We start from the raw sequence: 21,286 nt of genomic DNA on the forward strand, positions 1-21,286 counted from the left end.
GCTGCCAGAGGAGGGGCTTAGGTGGAGGGCAGTCATTGGCTTGGGGGCAGTATGACCCAGAGCTCAGTGATTGGTTGTTAGGAGAAAGACAGTTCAGAAATGAAACTGAAACAGATTTTTTCTTTACCGAGGATTCCCAGCCTGACTGGGAATATTCATGAGCATGTGAATCCATGCCAGACCCATGCTGGAGAACAGTTATAGGTAAGTAACTTGTTCCGTACCATACAAGCGTGGATGGCTATCCATGGCCTATTTCTCAATGACGACAAAACAGTTGCTCCTTATCGGATCTCTAAATAAACTAAACAAATGACAATCAATTCATTTAACATTGACAGCAGCACTACCAAAGTGGCTAAAGAAGTGAAAACATTAGGGATCTATTCCAGACAAGTTAATGCTACAGCAGCATCTAAACCAACGCCTGAAGACCTTTCCTCTCAGCAGGCAGCTGCATTACCTTGGCCAGAGCTCTGATCCTATCGAGGCTCCACTATTGCAATGCCCTGTACTTGGGTACGAGTAGCCGCAATGTAAAAACACTCAAAGTTCTTCAAAATAACTCCTTAAGAGCAGCACTTTACATACCCAGACCCAACAACATCACGCCTACCAGACAAAATGCCCACTGGATCCCAAATCCCAGATCGAATTGCCTTAGAAACTCTATCAATGACACACACATGCCCATCAAATACGGCTCCCAAATACCTTGTGAACAAATTCACAAAAAATCAAACTAATAGACCTACCCGATCTACCCATGTGCCGTTGCTAAAGACCCCCAGATTTAAACTACAAAAAGCCGGCTGAAACAGCTTCCCGGTACTAGTTGCTAAACTGTGGAATTCTAGGCCTCCAGCTCGAAGAGCTGAACCTTCCTTTTGGACTTTCAGAAAAGATTTGAAAACCTGTCGTGTCCTCATCCCTATCTGCACTGCCATGATGTCTCCTTATACAATTAATGTAATGTCTAGAAATGTCCTTGATCAAGAATGTCCGCGTCCTACCCTCAATGTAATGTCACTCATGCGTGTTACTATGACTAAATTAAGTAATGCACCCAGATACCTTTCGGGTTAGGTGCACTCTACAAATGAACAAATAACCTTCAGTGTAAGTGTTACTTGGATACTTGTATTTGTGGACTTCATTGCTACATCTCTACAGCTCACCCCTCTTGAGATACGTCTGTGTTAGGGAGAATTCTCAGAAAGACCCAGCTTTTTTTGCTGGACTTTAGGACTTTTAAAAAAAAAAACTTTATTAATGCACACAGGAATAGCACATACATAAATGTTCAAGATTTCTATCATTAAATCCTACACCATCACATTCAGTTTGAGTCTTCTTTTTCGGCTTTGACTATAGGACTTTTAATTTCTAAGCTGGTGAGAGTGAGACCTTTTTCCCGCTCTCGTATTCTTCTGTGATTTGGACTCTTTCTTTTGACTTTGGAGTCTGACAAACATCATAGGCATCATCTTTACATTGTGACGCACAGCTTCTTCAGTGCAGTGGCACAGGGAAGTCCCTTAGATTTCCCAAATACCTCCTCTTGGTGAAACTGTTTCCAAGAGCAGTGAAGTGAAATTGACTTTACTTGCATTGTGTAACTTTCTAGACCAAGCACACTTTTTTACAATAGGGTGCAAGAGGGGTTTCTTAGTATCCCCTTTGTCTAGTTTCTCATGGTAACATTTTTGTTACCCTTTCTGCAATTAATGGCTAGTGGCAGTGGTTTACTTATTACTACCATTTTGTGTTTCTACTGCGGGCTGCAATTGCAGCTGCAGTAAAGCACCCATGGGTGGCCATTTTGTCAAAATGGCCCCGGTAGTCTTTTCTTCCGCCATTTCTTGTTGGAAAGTTCCTTCTTGAGATTTACTCTGCATGCCAAACCAGGTTTGGTCCCTTTGTTTGTGTTGTATTTGTTGGGATTGACTGGTGAAGCCTGCCTCTGGCTCCAGCGTGTCTGGCAAGGCAGGAAGCGAGGGAGGTGCCAAAACTCCCTGTACTTGGGCTTCTTGGTTACAGGAATGCACCCAAGGGTGATTTGCTGGCTGTCTTTGGAGGACAGCCACCCTGCTGTGCCATTGACAGCTAGGCTGCAAATGAATGGGAGAAATCTGCATAAAAAGCAAGGCTTTGGCTTGGAAGGCAGTCGACCACTGGACGAAGGAATCCGAAGAACAACATGGAAGAAACGCCTGATGCAACTCCTGGACCGTTGGTTTGCCCGGTGAAACCCTGCTGCAGTGCTAAAGCTCCGATTTCACCTCGACTAGAGAAGCCCTGCAAAGGATGATTTCTCCCCTTGGGTTGGTGGGACCAATCGACCCCAAGACGAACTCCTCTGGCAATCCTCTCGGAGCTGGCTGTACTTCCATTGTTACTGCAGGAACCGATTGCCGGGGAGAGAAACACCAGAATAGAGTGTCGTCTTTAAATCGGATCTGAGCTCCAGGAAGCTCCTCCTGACTCCCATGAAGCAGGACTGACCAAGCCTGAGCCACCTCAAGAGAGTGCTGGACCCCAGATGCGAGGAAAGTCTTTAAGGTATCAGAGAAACACAGTTGTGTCATTTGCGAGAAGCTGAAACTGCAAAGTGCCGCTGATCTGTAGTCTGCCCATTGCTGCCGCCGACCTCCAATTCGTAGTGCAGTAGTCCCCAGGTGTCCTCCCTCTTGTCCCCACGACTGAGGCTCAGGAACAGTATCTGCAGACCTACACAGGAACAGAAGCCAGCTGGAACTAATTTCTTCAAACCAAAGGTACTGTAAAACTAATGGGACTTGCCTCCTGTTGTGTAGCCTTGCTAGTTCTCAGTTGAGACTTGTCTTGGTTGATTTTGCAGAGTTGCTTGCAGCTTTGCCCCTCACATGCCTCCCAGCTTCGGCCCTACAGTAATTTCATTTTCGACAAAGACTTCTATAACATTTTGCAAGACTTTTTACTTACCTTCAAGAAGTTCTTCAGTTCACCTAGACTTTTGTTCAATTAACATTGGCTGTCTCGTCTCCCTGAAAGACTCTTCTATCCTCTGACTTTGTGCTTTAACTTTCCCTCAACAAATGTCACACGTTCTATACCTTGTGTAGCTTGGAAAGGGCTCATTTACTTTGCATTGGGGGGATTCAAAAAGTACTTGCCCGCTTAAAAATATTTGTTAACCATTGTTTTATTCCCAAAACCTTTTCTTTGACACCAAACTCAGTATTGCTATAAATGTGCCAGTGATATATCAATGCCCACAGTGTCCTAGTTATTTAACTCCCCTCCGGTGTAGGTATTGTCTGTGTGCCATCCTAAATGGGGATCTACGGATTTACAGAAACTGAGTGTGCATTTTGAAGTATATTTTTGTGTTCTATATATTTGCTCCCTTCTAAAGAGGGCTTATTCAACTGACTGTTAAATTAATAAATAATTGTTTAATCCAGCAACCTTGAGTGTAAGTGTTTATTTGGATACTTGTCACTGAATCTGTTGCAGCCCTACAACTCACATTGACCCCTCATGAGATAAGCTGGGCTGCTCAGTCGCTCTACCAACTTGTGTAGTACATGCTTACACCTAAGGTTGGGTTAAATATTTCCAAGAGGAGAAGGCTGGTGCAGTCTCCCACAGGGTACTGCGTACAATCTTGCTTAAGAGTCTGGCTGCTCAGTCACACACACTAACAACTTGTGTAGTACAGACCTATACCAATATGTGGGTTACCTAATACCAAGAGGACAAGGGTTGTGTAGTCTGCCAAAGGGTACTACATAAATTCTTGCCTAACACATGCATATGGATTATTTTGTATATCAACATGGTCTCTTATGTCTTAATGTGTGTTGTAGTACCAGTAGCGGAAGTACCCATCACAGCCTTAGAGGGGGTGTTCTGTTCTAGGGTTCTGTGGCGTATAGTCTCTCACTGGTGTTTGCGAGTGGTGGCCTCTGTTGGAGTTTCATTTATAAGCGTGTGCTATTGTAGCATGTGATGGTATCTAGTATACAAAATGGTGCGTTGAGTTTCCATCTGATGCCACAGGTATGTCTTGAGCAAGTGTTCAGTCTTAAAAGGATGCATGGTCCATCATAGGCTTGGGCTGTTGTAGGCTCAGAAAATCAGATTTGGGTTATGCAGCCTTGAGCATTAGAATTTTGACAGTCGGATGCCTAACTCTATCTCGAACCTCTACAGCCGAGGAATGCTGGCTTACTAAGGTCTCATTCGTGAAGTCATGAGCTGCCTGGGGCCAGTACAGAGTGGGGAACTGTAAAGTTCTCCATCTGACCCCATACCTGTACTGAACCAGAGGATGTAGCCTCTGACTGTGGGGGATATAGATGTACCTACTTCTGCCAAGTCAGACATAGAGGGCCTAGAAGGCAGTTTGATCCACCTTGCTACACATCTTCTCAGTAAAATGAGCCCCATACCGGCAGAACCCTTTGCTGTGGGATCCCTATGCCACAAGTCCTTTGGATTTCCTATCCCTAAAGGGTTGGCCAAAGAAAAATGTTAACATTTTGCCACCTGCTTGTTGCCAATGCCCAAAAGGGACCCAGGTGGGACAGAGAGGGGGAAGACATACACTGTATCATAGTGCTCATAGTGCTGCAGTGTAAAGTCGTGTGAGTCAAGTTGCTCTGCTGAATCTCATCTGACAATAAGGTGTCATGTAAGCAGTTGCCTGTATTGGGCACAGAACCCCAAGCTGAAGTATTGAGAAGCTGCTTGAGGGCTGGAGCCTTGTCTCAAGTGGGCCAGCAACAAAGATGACCATCACCTTTTTAAGCCTCGTCCAAACCAAGTACATCCAGTAGCTGGGGCAAATTAGTCACATGAGTTGAGGCCGGAGATAAGCACTATATCTATATCTGGTCGCTTGGGGAAGTGATGAGGCAGTTAACTTGAAGCATGTGAACAGCCATGAATGCGATGGCTGCAGGAGTTTGCAGAAAAGCAAAGATGCCCAGACCAAGCCAGTCTGGGTGCTTGGCAACTGGAGAAATCTGAAAGTCATTGGCTCCCATGCCACTCTGGGGACTGCATAATGCTCCTATGAACACTACATCCTTCATGTGCGACAGGGGCACTATATCACATTCCAGTGGCCTGGGCACCATGTGCCCTGAAATTAGATTTGGGCACATTATCTAGTACAGCCGGAAGAAGTGAGGCTAGCACTTTCCTACGGGTCAAATTGCAGGTAACAAACTGGGCGCTATATGCCTGTTAATTTAATTTGGTAAATATGTGGTGAGGTGCATGTCTGCGACTAGGAATCCCGAGGGAGACCCCATCCTGATTTTAAAGGTTTGACCTATCTGATAACTTATTTAGTTGGTTCAAATAGTTGAATGGCTTTTTAGTTGTGGATGAGGCCCTACTTCCTAAAACTGTTTATCATCCGTATACTGTTTGAAATTTACCCCCGTCATGTTTTGTCAATTCACCACAGAATGGAGTTGAACGGTCCTTTTTAGAAGTTGGGGATTTAGGCGGTTTACTAAATGACGGAAGGTTTTTAGCAGCCCCGGGGGAGGTGAGAGGGAGTGAATTGGCATTCCAGCAACTGAGTCTGTTGCCAAAGTTACCTTTCTACTAGAGATTGTTGGTAGCGTAGTCCTGGCTTTCCACTAGTGCACATTTTGGTTGAGGATTTTGGGCGTATCGTTCCCCTCTTTCCTGTGTGTGTGTGTGGTTAATGTGTTTGCTAGATGGGGAGGTGTGTAGTCTCTTGTATACTTTCCTTTCCCTGTGCGTCTCAGCCTGTAGCTGGGATGTCAGTGAGTGCTGGAGAGCATGCATAGTATGCAAGGTACCTTTTAAGAGGTTCAGAAGTTAGTTGGAATAGCTACCTGGGTGATGGAGACTGGTGGGTCTTTTCATTTACTTCTAATGTATGTGACCAAGACCTAAATAAAGGAACCTACCTGAGCCACAGACCTTCACGTACTACAGTGAGCAGTGCTATGTTGCCCCATGTATCAGTGGCGCCAGGGTTACCTTGTGAAAGGAAAGTTGAGGGAGAATAAAGTATAAGCGTTTGATGGTTGGAAATTAATCTGCAGTCATGGGACGTTATTTTTAACAAGAGAGCAGGAGCTAAAATTAAATCAGTTCCTGTGCAGTGATCGCATTTTAGTGCGTTCTTTGGGTATGATGAAAATGCTCGGTACAATGAGCGTAGCTATTGGCTAAGCTGTGTTAATGAGATGGGGCCGGAGCTCCGTTCACTGCGATTAGGCATCCCTGTATGATGACGCCAGTAAACTATGAGCGGGATGTTCAGCAGACCTGCTGGATGGCAAGTCTCATCGAAGAAAACCCATGGACGTTGGTTTGCAGCTGCAGGCACTGATTAAGAAACTCATAGGACCTGGGATTATTGTCGACACATGAAATCGGAAATGTGTGGGGCACGGAAAGGTGTGAAGGAGGGAGTGATGGTTGTAGGAGTAAACGTCTGTTTGAGTGACTTAATAAGGTACTTGTTGTAATCCTGCTGATATCGGGACATCGGCATTGCTCAAGCAGCGGAAACTAACTTTGCTGAGCGAACGGAATTGTCAGTTATTTATTGATGTCTGACCAGATATGGCGATGTTGGTCCATAGAGTATCACCTGCTTAGTGCTGATGCGTTGAAGGCGGAATGGTGCATCTGAGGATGGGTTTTTGGCCACGCATTACATTTAACCAATGTCATCAATGCTTTTTCCTTTACAGTTGAACTAATGTAAGAGTAATGTTGATTGTGTAACATCTTAGTAATGTTTATTTGGGATGATAAAGTGCGGGTATAATAAGGATATAAAGGTCCTGTGTATGTTAAAGGTGTGTAGCAGAGGTCAAGTGAGTATTTTGAAAAGTTTCCAAACCGTTGGTTCGCATATCATTGACGCAATAACGGTTGCACGTTTGGAAGTGGCAAAGGTCTGTTATTTTAAAAAAGAGAAATGTATTCGTAACCAAATTATAATTAGGAAAATCATCCAAGGTTGCGCGTTGGGTTAAACCTGGATGGTGGTGACTGGTGGGTCTTCTCCCCTTTACTTATAATGTATGTATAAGACCTAAATAAAGGAACCTACCTGAGCCGCCATAGTCCTTCGCTTAGCACAGATCCGTAGCCATTTGCTTTTCTATTGACCCATGCATTCCTCAAATAGCTGTGTTCTTGTTAATGCCTGTGTAATCTTGAGTATATTATTCACCTCCCTTGTCTGTGCACATGGTGCCAGTGAGAACCTTTGCGGTGGCTCCATGTACGTAGATCTTGCCCTATGAGTGTTTTGGGTAAACTACACGTTTTAATTCCTTTACAGCACTTGTCTCACATTCTTTTACTTTTTCTTCCAGATCAGCATTTCTTGCCGCCCACATCCCGCTCTTTTTGTACCCATTCTTGCATACTGTCAGCAAGACCCGGCCCTTTGAGTATCTGCGGCTCACCAGTCTAGGAGTAATTGGTAAGGAACAGTGGCTCCCTTTGGGCTTTATTCATTGCCATGTTTATATAATGCACACCTCTCCACCTGGGCAGTGAGAACGCTTTACAATGAACTGTAACCAGTAGCTCAAGGTATTGCTTTGATGGCCACCTGACATTAGGATAACACCAGGGGGGGTGCGGGGGCGGGGGCGGGATCGATGTTTGCAGACACTGCTGTCCAATCAATTGTGGGACAGATTATGCGCTTAGTTCACTTCCTTAGCATAAACCCTGCATATCCAGCACATGCTAGGCTTAGCTTTTGCAGTGCTATGCGGCGGAACAAATTTGTCAAGTTATGCATGAAAAGCATTCAGATTATCGGCTGTAATGAGTCATTTCGTGTATGAACTGTTGGAAATGGTAAGCATGCTGGGTGCAGTTGCAGATGTTTTCTATTGGCCTACAATCGGAGGTATTGTATAGTTGATCTGAGCTCTGATTAGGGATATATTTATTTAATATTCAAATTAAAGCTCCTGTGATGTCTATTGTGGAGCGCTAATTGGACTTTCCAACTTTTTATTTAGTAGACATTGATCATGTATGTGATTCAGCCTTTTTGAAGCTATAACTATTTTAACAAAGTATAATAAAGTAACTAATATAAAGAAAATATGGGACAAACGGGACCATATTTTTTCCATTTACTGGTATTTCACCAATTAAAATATAACGGTTAAAAAATAGTTAAACATATTCCAGCTATGAGATGAGCTAGGTTTGAACCCTAGATTTGCATCATGTGTGACAAAGTAGAGCGCTTAAATTGTCTAGACTTATAAAGCACTTGTCTCCTTGTGGTACCCAGTCCATGCCAGATTCTTTATTATCAGAAAATATAGTACTTCGTATAATATGGCATGTTTGGGGGTATCTGAAGTTAATGCCAGTACCTGGGTATTCCTCCAGCCAATGGAGGAATTTTGCAAAAGTAAAAGCAGAGACTCTACTTCTCGTTCTTTAAGTACCAGGCTGATGCTGCGAGTCAGCATCCAGGGAGAAATTGGTTATAAGAGAGAGGTTTTCTCTTGAGCCTGCCATAACACTACACTCTTATAGTCCTTGGAGATTCCTGTACCTGTATTCTGGATCTGTATTCACAAGACGATACATTAGTTTGCACCCCTTGTTATTCTCTGTTCTTGGTAGCAAACTTAATGCGTTGTTTCCTGATCAAATTGATCAGGAAATCACCAATACATGTATATTTAATATGTTCTGTTTCTGTATTCTGGGCTCTACATTGTGTTGGCCTTTTGTAAAACTATGTGGAGAAAACCTTTAAGAATGACTGACTGTCTTCATACTAATTACCCTTCAGTAGGTGCATTGACTGAGCCATTTTCCAGTATTCTGTTCTGTAAGGGCTTAAGACTACTGTTGGGGTGGTCATGCAAGGTCCCCACAATCGGGAGGGTTTTTGTTGCACTTGCCATGTTTGTGACTAGGGGTGCGGCAAACTGGGTGCAATGTTACATTTATCTAAACTGGATACATATGAAATTGTGTGATATATTTAGTGTTACATTTTGTTTAGAACTGATACATATTAGATATGCACGCATAAAAACCACCAAATGTAACATGAGCACGAGTCACACTTGGGGTCCTCTGAAGTATGTGGAAACTGAATGATGGGGGTGGGGGGGGTTTAATATGCATGAAATGAAGAGGACTGGCCCTAGAGAACCCACTGAAGAAAATATGACCGTTAATAAACATGCATGCACACTGATACAAATACACAGGGAATTCATGAATCTAAATGATTAAAAGACTGCAGTCTGGGTTTTTTGCATGGTGATCTTTAACTTTGAGAAACTGGTTCTGTGGAGTTTGAGGCCAGAGGGTGGATAACTAACTTCGACCTTTGCGATGGTCAGCTAATTTACAGGAGCGGGCCATGAGACTTATGGTCTGATAAGTATCGCAGGAGGCAGATCTAAACTCCTGAATGCATGGGAGCTTGACAGAGCGTTTTCACTATTTGTTCTGACCAACAATAAACCATGGGATGAATCAATGCTCGAGGCTAAAGTGATAGAAAGCCAGGAGATTCCGTTGTAGTTTTAGATGTGCTGTGTGCAATTAAATGGCAGTTATTTAGATTAGAATGTTCAAATGGAGGCCAGTGAACCGGGGAATGAGAGAGTTATCATTAATTCAAAGAAAACCTGTTTACCCAGCCTTCTTAATATCGCTTGACACATTAGTCAACCATGTGAAATTAAGAGTTGAGGTTAAAAGGTCTTAGACCAGTTATTGCTAGTAATCAATTATGTTTGCATACAAATATTTAACTGGTTGATGTCATGACTTACCACGGAGGAATCCCAAGATGGGGTGTACTATGAATACAATTTGAAGATGGTAGTTAAGATAATGGCTACCAATGTAAATGAAGGAATCTGAGAAAGATGGTATTTCTTTTTAAAGAGGTTTTTGTCCAATCACATGTTGGGGGTGGATTGTAATAAAGTATCTGGGAGTGTTCTTACTTGCAAAAATGGATTTATGATTTGAACTTATGTGATTAATTGAGATTTGGATTAGTTTGGTTCTACAGACGGGACACTTTTTTTATTTCTGAAGTCCAACTAAGTGCTTAGTAAAACCATTCAGCTGTTGCAGTACAAGACTCCACTTTTAGTATAAGGCTGTACCACCTAAGTTCATGGTAGCGTAGACGGAGCGGCCAGGCTCATCTTCGGAGGGAGAGAGGGATGTAGAATCAGTACAAAGAAATTGTAATACAAATGCTTCAAAGAAACATTGAAACTATGTATTATAAAAATAAATGGTTTATTTAAATAAAAGTATGCCCAGCTAAATCCTGGTGGTGTAGGGGAATAAGTACTGTCAAAGACCATATAAACACAGTATAGAGATGGGAGGTGTTTGTCCTTGAAGCTAATAGAACACACTGCTGCCAAGGCGCAGAACTTGACTAGGACGGGGGTTGGGGGGGGGGGGGGCGCACTGCTGGGCCACTTGGCCTGAGCTAAAGGATGCACCCTGCGAAAGGACTGGTGTCGGCTTGTTGCTGACACTTCACAACCTGCGCAAGACGACCCGGATGGGCCAAGAAGGCTCCGGGGTGCCTGAGCGTTGCTTGGATGGAGCAACTGCTGGGCGCAGTTGGTTTATTTTGTTTTACTGTTTGAAACATTACTTGTTCTTCGCAGAAACGGGTAAAATGGGGAAGTGCACAACTGTCAAAAAATGGGACAAAGGTAGAGGGTGGGCGAAGGCTTTGATAACAAACTTGGTGGTATGTAGGCCGGAGTGGGCTGGGAGGGAAAATGAAAACGCACAAATGGCGGCAGACATAAAGGTACTAACTTTAGGGATTGGCACCTACATGCGCACGAATGGAATTAAATCCTTCTTAAGGAGGAAACTGATCTCAATTGCACCGTTGCAGGAGATCCATATCACGGCAGATGACCTACATAAGGTACAGGAATGCTGGGGAGGGCAAGGATACGGAGCGACGTACTCCCAAGTATGCAAGGGGGTGTACACATGGATAAAGGATACCGTGCCCTTCTGCCTTTCGAAGGTGGAAGCGGACGCGCATGGAAGATTTGTTATACTTATAGGGAGCATTGAGGAACCATGGGATCCCAGCACACCTGAACAGACTGTGCGCTGTAATAGCCCCATACCGTGATAGCTTTTTTATTTGGGGGGGTAACCAACTGTGTCAGGGACCTGGATGTGGATTGATCTACACCGCCGGCGAAGAGGGCAATGGCGACGTAGATGACACTGAATGGTGTGATAGGGAACCTAGATCTAGCGGATGTGTGGAGGGAGCTGAAAACAAAATGTTTTCCTACTTTTCGGCAGCCCATGAGAATAGATAACCTGCTATAGACAAGGCCCACCTCCCACAGGTAGAATCGGCACACTATCTGGGCAGATCGATTTCAGACCTCTCGCCACTGGTCATGGAATATGCGTGGCCCCAGGCCGCCCATACCACAATGGTGTATGCCAGCCGAGGCACTGACGGACTCTGCCTTTAGAGAGGGACTCCGGAACAAGCTGGTGGAATACACGGGACGTGAAGTGTGAAGGACTGGAGCACAGTGTGGGAAGCAATGAAGGTGGTGGTGAGAGGGGAAGCTATTGCTAGCGTGGGGGGATTCTGAAAGTCGCTTCTGAGCGATCTGGAATTGTTGGAGGAGAAGATGGGTAAATAGAAGCTAAGCCCCAGAAAACGAGTGAGTTGGAACGGGAACTAGCGTCAGCCGGGGGAGTTGCCGGGGCGCGTGGGGTAGGCTAGCAAAATTTGACCATATAGCGAAAGCCACTAGAGCACACTCGGAAGGAGACAAACCTAGCAGATTGTTATCGTGGTTGTGTAAGAAAGAAAACCTGAGGCACATGATCGCAGTAATCAAAAATGACATGGGCCAGATGCACAGGTCGCAGAGGCCAATCAACGATGTCTTTAAAACATTCTACTCCCAACTATACGGCCACAACACTTTAATATCCCAAAATGAAATATTAGACACGCTTGAAATAGGCCTCCCCAAACTGGCCGACGCACACCGCGACGCGCTGGAGGGGGAACTGTTGATTGAAGATATAAGCAAGGTGATTAAGTCCCTGGCAACCAGCAAGACCCCGAGAAGCGATGGGCTGCCCCCAGAGTCCTATGAGAGATATGGCTCGGAGATGACCCCGATCCTACATGAGGTGTGTAAGGAGGCACACAAAAAGGGAGCGCTACCTGGAAGCATGAGGGAGACCCTGATTATCCCTATACCCAAACTCGGAAAACCTATAGATGAATGTGGCTCGTACAGACCGTTGGCAATGCTAAACTACGGCGTCAAAATACTGACCACTGTATTCGCTGTATTCGACGGCTGTCGAAGGTCATCGGGACTTTAGTGCTTGAAGATCAAAACTGGTTTATCCCAGGCCGAAATACGACCGTAAACCTGAGGTGACTGCAACACATTGTGGCATACACAGCAGACTCGCAAGATCAATATGTGATAGTCGCTCTGGACGCCATAAAGGTGTTCGACTCGATTTACTGGGAGTGGCTAATTGCTGTATTGAGGTAATTTGGGGACCACTTCATTAAGTGGATAAAACTACTGCGGTGCCAGTAGCAAGGGTGAAAACCGGCAGGACAGTGTCGGCAGCATGGGAAATACAGAGGGGTACCAGACAAGGCTGTCCGCTGTCACCGATGCTCGATGTGCTGGGACTCGAGCCAATAGATATGTCTCGGGAAGCAATTTTGTGATGCGGGAATTAGATTTGGAGGTACGTACCATGTGGTATCCTTGTATGCCGATGTGTTTAAAAAAAATAAAAAAAAAGAAACCAGTATAGTAAAACACAACACTGCTTGAAGGTACACAGATCAAAGCATATAACCTTATTTGGAACACCTAACGGGAGTTCTAGGCAAGTCCAAACCAATAGTTACTTTTAGATTACTTTCAGTAATGCCAGAGGAGTAGACACATCAGTTGTACCGTGATGCCCAGCAAGAAATCACATAGTAATATCAACTGGACAATATACTTTTCTGATCCAGTGAAACACAGATTCTAGGAACAGTATAAACCTATAACTCATTCAGGATAACAGTAATTCTAGGGGATTTGGACCTTGGGGTGTAATATTCAATTACAGTTGCTTTTCAGTTCACAGGCTAAGGGAATCAATAACTAACTTATTTTAGGATAACAATTATACTCAATTTAAGTAAAACCTATACACTTTTTACAGGAGCTAAAAGAAACTTAAAGGCAGGTGTAAACCAATGTCTCTCTAAAACAGACCAGGGAAAGCAAAACCCAGTGTTACACTTTATTGATGACTCCTAGTTATTCTAGGTAGGTAAAACTTAATGCAGACTTATTCTGGACAGGCTAACAACACTTGAAAACACTTGAAACACTTGTGTATAGGCGCGTTACAAATGCCTTATCATATCATAACAAGTCGGGGGGAAGCAGGACCCAGTTGGGGGACACTCTGATAGCAATAGTGAAATGAAACAAACCTCATTACTTTTGGGAAGAGGCACAACCAAATCACAGGTGAGTAATACAACCTTACATCTACTATGTTAGAATGGCAAAACATGTCTAGGGTAAGTACAACAACCATATATATACTTTTCAGAATGGCAGAACATTTCTGAGGTAAGTAGTAACTTTTGTAATTTATTTGTAAAGCTCTAAGGCAGGAAGGAACAAGGGAATAAAGTAGTCATTTTTAGGCTTTGTGGTTTCCGAATGATCTAACAAAATTAACTAGCGTACTAGTCCTGAGGCATTTCTACTAGTCTAAGTGCATGACAGGAGGGAAGGAGAGAAGGGGGGGGAAGAAGGAAGGGGCATACAATCAAAAGGCTGCTCTACTAGACTTAACGACTTGTCCGATAGTACAAGTGCATGGGAAAGTGTGGAGAGAATGGGCGAGTGGGAAAAGGACATACAGAAAAATAAACTACTGTGCTAGGCCTGGCACCATTCAGATTGATAGGTCATCAATGCGCCTATGCACAAGTTTCATGCGCAACCAGGCTAGGGACGGGAGACAAAGGGAGGATGGGACAAACGTCCTTGCTAGGCCTAGTGCAGTCAAGGTCATGTAAGTGCACAGACAGTAAGTGTGTGGGACAGGGACAAGTGTGCCCAGTCCATCAGGGGCCTGGGTTAAGTGCAGAGAGGTTGCCCCTCACATGGAACGTATTCCAAGTGCAGGGCAGAGTGCAGTGGCCTGGAGACTAGTGTTGGACTGGCAGGGCAGTCTGGGACCTGTGACGTTCTGGAGGTTTTAACTGTTCACTCTCAGTTACCATTGCCAACCAACACTTTTACAAGTAACTAACTTTTAAACATGTATTCACTTTTCTAGGCAACAGGCCCAATCCTTAAAGTCTTTCCCTTATTATTGGAGCATGGGTGTTCTCAGTGGCAGAAGGAGGGTTGGGGGGGTGTCGCTAGGGTTTAGTGTCGTCTGCGTTCCTAAGAAAGACTGTTCAAACAGGTGAGTATTTTTCTTTAGAGTTAGTTCAGGGTCCAGGGGCGTCACAGAAGACACCCTAGGAGGATTCCAGCAAGAGCATGGGTGAACTGGGTGAGTGACCGCCCAATCACAGAAAACACTCCAAAGCTATACAACAATCACAAAGGCTTAAGGTGGGTAAATACCCAAGCCAGCACAGTACCTTAGCACAAAAGATTTTGCAGCAGGACTTCAGGATCTGCAGCCAACAAACTGGTTGTTGAATTCCGTCATTAAGAAGACCGGGCACTGGAAGGACTTTTGCAGCAAGAATCACAGTGAAGGCTCTTTGCAAGGTTTTCCTAACGGCTTGTTGCGGCTCTGTGTATTTGGCACCTTTTTTACAGGGGCACAGAAGAAGAACGAATGTCGATGGTCTGATTCCTGTCATTTGCAAGGTCCAGCACTCTGGTTTATGGACTTTTCGGACTGGAAGCGACCCTCTGGGGCTTCAGTAGGATGCCCATGAAGTTTCCATGAGATTCGGAATTTGGAAGACCGCGCACCGCACAATGGCTTGAGGTCCCAGGGTATTGGGGTATTGCAGCCTGCAAGGTCGCAGCATGGCGTCGGATGGCTCAAAATCAGCATGGCGTCGGATGGCACCACTTGACTCAGGTCTTCCTGAGTGAAGTGGTTCTCACTAGGCTCTGGGTCGGGGTCACTGTTTTCGGAGTACTCGGGTCGATTATATGGAAAGACTACAGCCGGCTCAGGTTACACAGCAGGCTCTCCAATCGCTGGAAATCGTTTCAGCACCAAATTCTTCATCTTCCTCTTCGGGTTTGGTTCCAGTCGTTGACTAACTCTTCAGCTTCCAGGATCAGACTTTTATGCAGGAACCCAGCTAATCATACAGCCTTGCAACCTTCAAACCTTGGGGGTGGGGGGGTTTGGAGGGGGCTGCTTGGAAATCCTTTCAGGACAGCCAGCCTCCCAGTTTGAACTGAAATCTCGCACTCAGGCTGAAAGACAAAGGGCTGTGGAGTTTTGGACTCCTCCCTCGCTTCCTGCCTCAGACACTCTAGAGCCTGGCCGTGGAGTACACAGGGCTCCCGCCGAAGATATAAATCACACAAACGAATTTCCCACCCTGGATGTCAGGGGAAGGAACAAGAAAGGACCAGGAGCACTAAAATGGCACAAAAAAAAGACCGGGCCATTTTGGTAAAGCCAGAGGCGGGCTTCACCAGTGAATCCCGCCAAAGATAAAGCGAACAAAGGGGCCAAACCTGGTTTGGCGCGCAGAGCAAATCTCGAAGTATCTTTACAACAAGAAATGGTGAGAAAAGACGGCCGGGGCCATTTCGACAAGATGGCCACCCATGGATGCTATACTGCAGCTGTGAGCACAGCCCGCGGTAAAAACACACAATGGTAGGAAAAAGTGAACCTCTGCCACCAGCCAATAATTGTAGAAAGGGTAACCTAAAAATGTTACATGATGAAGTAGACTAAGGGGCTACTAAGTAACCCATCCAGCACCCTATTGTAAGATAGTGTGTGCTGGGTCTACCAAGTTACAAAAGGTAAGTAAAGTCAATTTCACTTTACTGTTCTTGGAAACAGTAGTTTATCCAAGAGAAGGTATTGGAACCTTTGGGAAATCTAAAGGTCTTCCCTGTGCCACTGCACTGAAGGTGCTGTGTGTCACAATGTAAAAAGATGTTGCTTATGGACTTTTTCAGACTCCAAAACCAAGAGAAACTATGTTCAAATCAAAGAAGTACATAAGAGTGGGGAAAAATGTCTCTCTCGCCAGGATAAAATGTAAAAGTCCAGCAAAAGAGCTGGTGGTCTGTAAGGTAGAAGGGAATTGGCACATTTCTGAGAATATTCCTTAACCCGCCCTGTCGGGCATTTCCCCTCTCCCCTGCGCTGCTTACGTTACTTGCACGATCCGGATTTCACAACGCCTAGTAGGATCGTTTTTGTTTTGGCCTCCCTTTTCCCCATCCTCTTGTCTTGTTTCGCATTGAAACACTTTTTGTGTATAGGCGCATTATAAAAGTCAAATAAATAATTAATAAGTAACTGGTTTTACTCCCCAAGAATAGCTGAATACCATTCTGAATGCGTTATAGGTTTGACTCAACTTGACTGCTTATTGTAATCTAAATAAGGTTATAGTTAGGTTTGTAAACCATACGTATTGAGTTGGTTTTTAGAATTGTTTATATATATTATAGTACTTACCCAAGATTTATCTTGGCCTCATTGTATTTAAATCTTCCATTTATTTTTACAATACATAGTGTTTCAGTGTTTGTTTCAACCATACGTATGCTACAATTTCTTTGTACCAAGCTACAGCCCTCTTCTCCCTTGGAAGATGAGCCTGGCTGCTCTGTCTGCACTACCACATTTTCTTGCGTGGTACAGCCTTGTACCAAGAGTGTATTTATTTTTGTACTGCCGCAGATATGGTTTTATGAAGCCCTTCGTTGGACTTAAGAAAAACTGTCCCAACATCTGCCCCCACAAAACTTTGAATACAGTTCCTCCTTAAACAAATTATTGAAATTGCCTTGGATCTACCTTTGCACAGGGTAGCCGGCAGGCTAAGTTGGCCCCCTCAAAGGGCAACCTTTAAGGTCATACCATCCCCTGTCTGGGCCTCTGCACAAGTACCTCGACTGTGCTCGTAAGACCACTGTACACGTTGGACAGCTACACTATCAGGCAAGCCATTGCTGGGCTTGTACACGCATCAACAGAGCCTTTGCTCAATTGTAACATTGCTGCTGCAACCTTCTCTGCGTTTGAAAGGACATCTACAAAGAAAATCCTGCCTCATCAGTTGGTGGATTTTCAGGGGATTCCTTTACTTTTGCCCAGGGGAGCCGGCAGGCGAAGCCAACCTCTTCAAAGGGCAACCTTTTAAGGGGCACTTTCAGTGCCAGGAAGGCAACCAGTGTGTTCACGCATTTAGGAGCCATCCCATTACTCACACTCCATGATCTCCGATCGCCGCATCAAAAGGGTTGACCGGTAATTGCATAATGTGCTTAACACATTTGACTCTTCAATGTGCTTATACTGTCGCTGAAGCCCCCATCCCTTTGGGTGCCGCTTTGCCGAAATGTGCCCCATATAGCTACTGTGGCTACCTGTCCACTGTGCCGGTCACAGAAGGTAGGGTTTTTCATTTCTTAGTATCGCTGATTCTGCCTGATTTCGTCATACTTTCTTACCTTGTTTGACAACCATGTCACTTTTTTTTTTCACCTGAATTTTTATTAAGCATTTATAATTTTCAAAAAACAAGTCTCCGTAAAGGAAACCCCCAAACCAGACTCCACCCCCCTCTCAACCCAAACCATACCCAGAGGAACTAAGGAGAGAAAAGCATCACACAAAATCGGGACCAAATCTACAATCATTACTGGCGCAACGGGCTCAAATCATAGAAACAAAGGATGGTCCATGGCAGCATAGGTGGCAACACAAATATTAAAGGCAGATGAAGTCTCATAATTCAAAGTCTCATTGATTCACAATCTTCATGAAGCAGAACCACCATCCAGTCTTGCAAAAATGAATTCATGGTGTTGTGAGTAATCGCCGAGTTTTCCGTACGTAAAGATCAGAGTTTTGCTAACCAGCCAGCTTTAGAAGGCATCACAGCGCATTTCCACTTCTGAGCCAAGGCAAGCCTCCCCGCCCGCAACATGGCCTGAACCACTCGTGACAAAAGTAACTCTTCCTCATCCGAGGCCCGAACACCAAAGAGAAGCACAAGAGGCTGCAAGGGTAAATCGGCCCCGTAATCTCCTTAATCCAGCTCAGGAGTTCAGACGAAAAAACTGGACAGAAGGACATCCCCACCAAAGGTGAAACCAGGACCCCCGTTGACCACAACCTTTCGGGCAGAGCGGGGAGGACCCAGAGTACATTTTGCCAATTCTCTCTGGTGAAAGGTGCCACGCATGCAGCATCTTGAAATTATGTTCCATTGCCGCTGTGTACAGGGATCCCGAAAAAAAAGACCTTTAAAAATGGCTGACGAGGTAGCCGCACCTATTTCCCCCTCCAGCCAACTCTCCCAATGTTTCTTAAAGGGCTGCCTGGACTCTACATCTGCTTTAATCAGCGCTTTGTAGATTCTGGAGAGGGAGCCTTTCCTACTTTTGGGGGGAGGGCCAAGAAGAAAGGGACACATTCCTCCTACCATTCTTCCACAGTGACCACAACACTGACAAGGTGGGGTGTGCTCTTACTGCCCTAGGAAGGGGGGGGTTACCACTGCCCACAGGAGGTCTCTCCCTTTTCTGGAATGCGCATGGATCTCCTCAATATATGACAGTACGTTCTCATCCCTCAAGTGCTCCAGGAACACCCTCAAATGAGCCGCCTTAGGTTACCAATGAAAATCAGGCTGGCCAAAGCCCCGAACGAACGAGTCAAAGTATCGTATCTAATCCTCGGCTTCTTTCCCCTCCAGATAAAGCGAACCACCTCCGACTGAAGAGCTTTGAAGAATGACTCTGGAGTAACGACCGGGAGGGAGGAAAACAAGTAAAGCAGACGGGGAAGCACGTTCATCTTGATCGACACAATACGGCTGAACCAAGATGGCGTCAATGGGAGTCTGGAGGATCTTATTGTAGCTCGGGTCGACTTAAAAACAATACTCGATTCTGATGATCCTCTCCCTGGCAATCGGCTCCTGCAGCAGCAATGGAAGTACAGCCAGCTCCGAGAGGATGTCCAGACGAGTTCGTTTTGTGGTCGATTGGTCCCACCAACCCATGGGAGAAGTTGTCCGTTGCAGGACTAGTCGATGCAAATTTGGATCTTAAGCAATGCAGTAGAGCTTCACCGGGCAAACCAATGGTCCAGGAGTTGCAGCAAGCGTCTCTTCCAAGTTCTTCGGATTCCTTTGTGTAGTGGTCGACTCTGCCTTCCAAGCAAAAAGCCTTGCCTTTTATGCAGGCTTCTCCCATTCATTCGCAACCTAGATGTCACTCACACAGCAGGGTGGCTGTCCTACAAGGACAGCCAGCCACCTTTGGTTGCATTCCTGTAACTAAGGGGATTAAGCACATGGAGTTTCGTGCACCTCCCTCTCTTCCTGCCCTGGCGGACACGCTGGAGCCAGAGGCAGGCTTCACCAGTGAATCCCGCCAAAGACCAAACGTACAAAGGCACCAAACCTGGTTTGGCACGCAGAGTAAATCTCAACAAGGACCTTTTTGACAAGAAATGGCAAAAAAAGTAGACTGGGCCGATTTGAGAAAATGGGCACCCATGGTTGCTTTACTGCCGCTGCAATTGCAGCCCGTAGTAGAAACACTCAATGGTAGTAAACAGTAAACCAAGGCCACCAGCCGTTAATTGTAGAAAGGGCAACATACATTTTTTACATTAGAACCTAGACAAAGGGGATACTAAGTAACCCCTCCAGCACCCTATGGTAAGATCGTGTCTGCTGGATCTAGAAAGTTACAAAATGTAAGTGAAGTCAATTTCACTTCACTGCTCTTGGAAATAGTAGTTTCAACAAGAGAAGGTTTTAAACCTTTGGGAAATCTAAGACTTCCCTGTGCCACTGCACTGAAGGTGCTGTGTGTCACAATGTAAAGCTGATGCCTATGGAGTTTGTCAGGCTCCAGAGTAAAAAAGAAACGCAGAGTCCAAATTACAGAAAAATACATAAGTGAGAAAAAGGTCTCTTTCCAGGTTAGAAGTTAAGTATCAGTCCAGCTGGGAGGGGAAGTTGGGGGGGGTGGGGGGGGGGGTCTCTAAGGTAGAAGGGGAATTAGCACTTTTCTGAGAATTCTCCCGAACGCTGGCATAGCCCCCCATACCATGAGGCTTTCCTTTCCAGCTTATTTGCACACCTGATGAATCTCCCGAAGCATGAGGCAAGGCTTTACTGGAGTGGGCTTTCACTCTCCACTCTTATGTTGTAACTCTTATGCATGGTCCTACACTTTGTGGACTGTGCTAGCGCACTTGTACTGTAACTATCGCCTAGATGCCTCTGGGATTTGTGTGCTGCTATAAATGAAAAATAAAATAAAAAAATATTGAAGTATTTGCGTTCAAATCTGTTCAGGCAGGAGGTGAGTGTAGTTTGGGTATACCCCAATAGCAGTGACCCAGTGTCCTAAAGTAGATATCTGGTGTACAGTTCAACCTGTCAAAATTAGTCAGCAATTAAATTTCTATAGCATGTCCCGTTTTGTAACCCATAAGTGACTTGGTGAACCAACTGTCTTTCTTTTAATACGAACACCACTCTTGGTCAGCAATGCTCCTAGCTCTGATACAATTCCTTTTTTATGTTAAATGTTAAAGGTATTTATACCGCGCACCGTCACCAACGGAATTGGTCCCCAGGCACTTGGGCGGATCTGTAAAACAAAAGGCGGGCGGGTTAGGTTAGTCGGGTGAAGCGGGAGTAGGAAATTGACGGAAGTGGCGTGTTGGCTTCAGTTCGGTTTTCACCGTGCGCTGAGCTATGGGAGTATCGGACCGATGCAAGACCTCATGTGCTGTTGGTGCGGTTTATGTGTTAGTTTGTTATTTGGAGTTGTGGGATATATTTACCGACTCAGCAGTACATCACCACATCATCAAGCTGCGCATCTACAGTCGCCAGCAAAATGGCTGCACTGGTTCCTGTGAGAACCATGGCCTCAAACCTGCGTTTTGCATCAACAAAAAGATGGCTGCACCATCTTGCCAAACACACATGGGCTGGATGGGACAAGGGGGCACACTGAGGGAG

The 21,286-nt window shown here is 45.1% G+C and overlaps 1 protein-coding gene across 1 annotated transcript in view; it reads left to right on the plus strand.

Moving 5' to 3' along the window:
• CNOT9 (CCR4-NOT transcription complex subunit 9) overlaps positions 1-21,286 on the plus strand; it is a 279,336-nt gene that overhangs the window by 105,833 nt on the left and 152,217 nt on the right. Inside the window, exon 4 of the mRNA XM_069616846.1 lies at positions 7,365-7,474. Within this exon, the coding sequence (XP_069472947.1) occupies positions 7,365-7,474 (110 nt within the window). The remainder of the gene's footprint in view (positions 1-7,364; positions 7,475-21,286) is intronic.

This window comes from Ambystoma mexicanum, chromosome 9, assembly GCF_040938575.1.
Source record: "Ambystoma mexicanum isolate Mex_15411 chromosome 9, UKY_AmexF1_1, whole genome shotgun sequence".
Lineage (NCBI taxonomy): Eukaryota > Metazoa > Chordata > Amphibia > Caudata > Ambystomatidae > Ambystoma > Ambystoma mexicanum.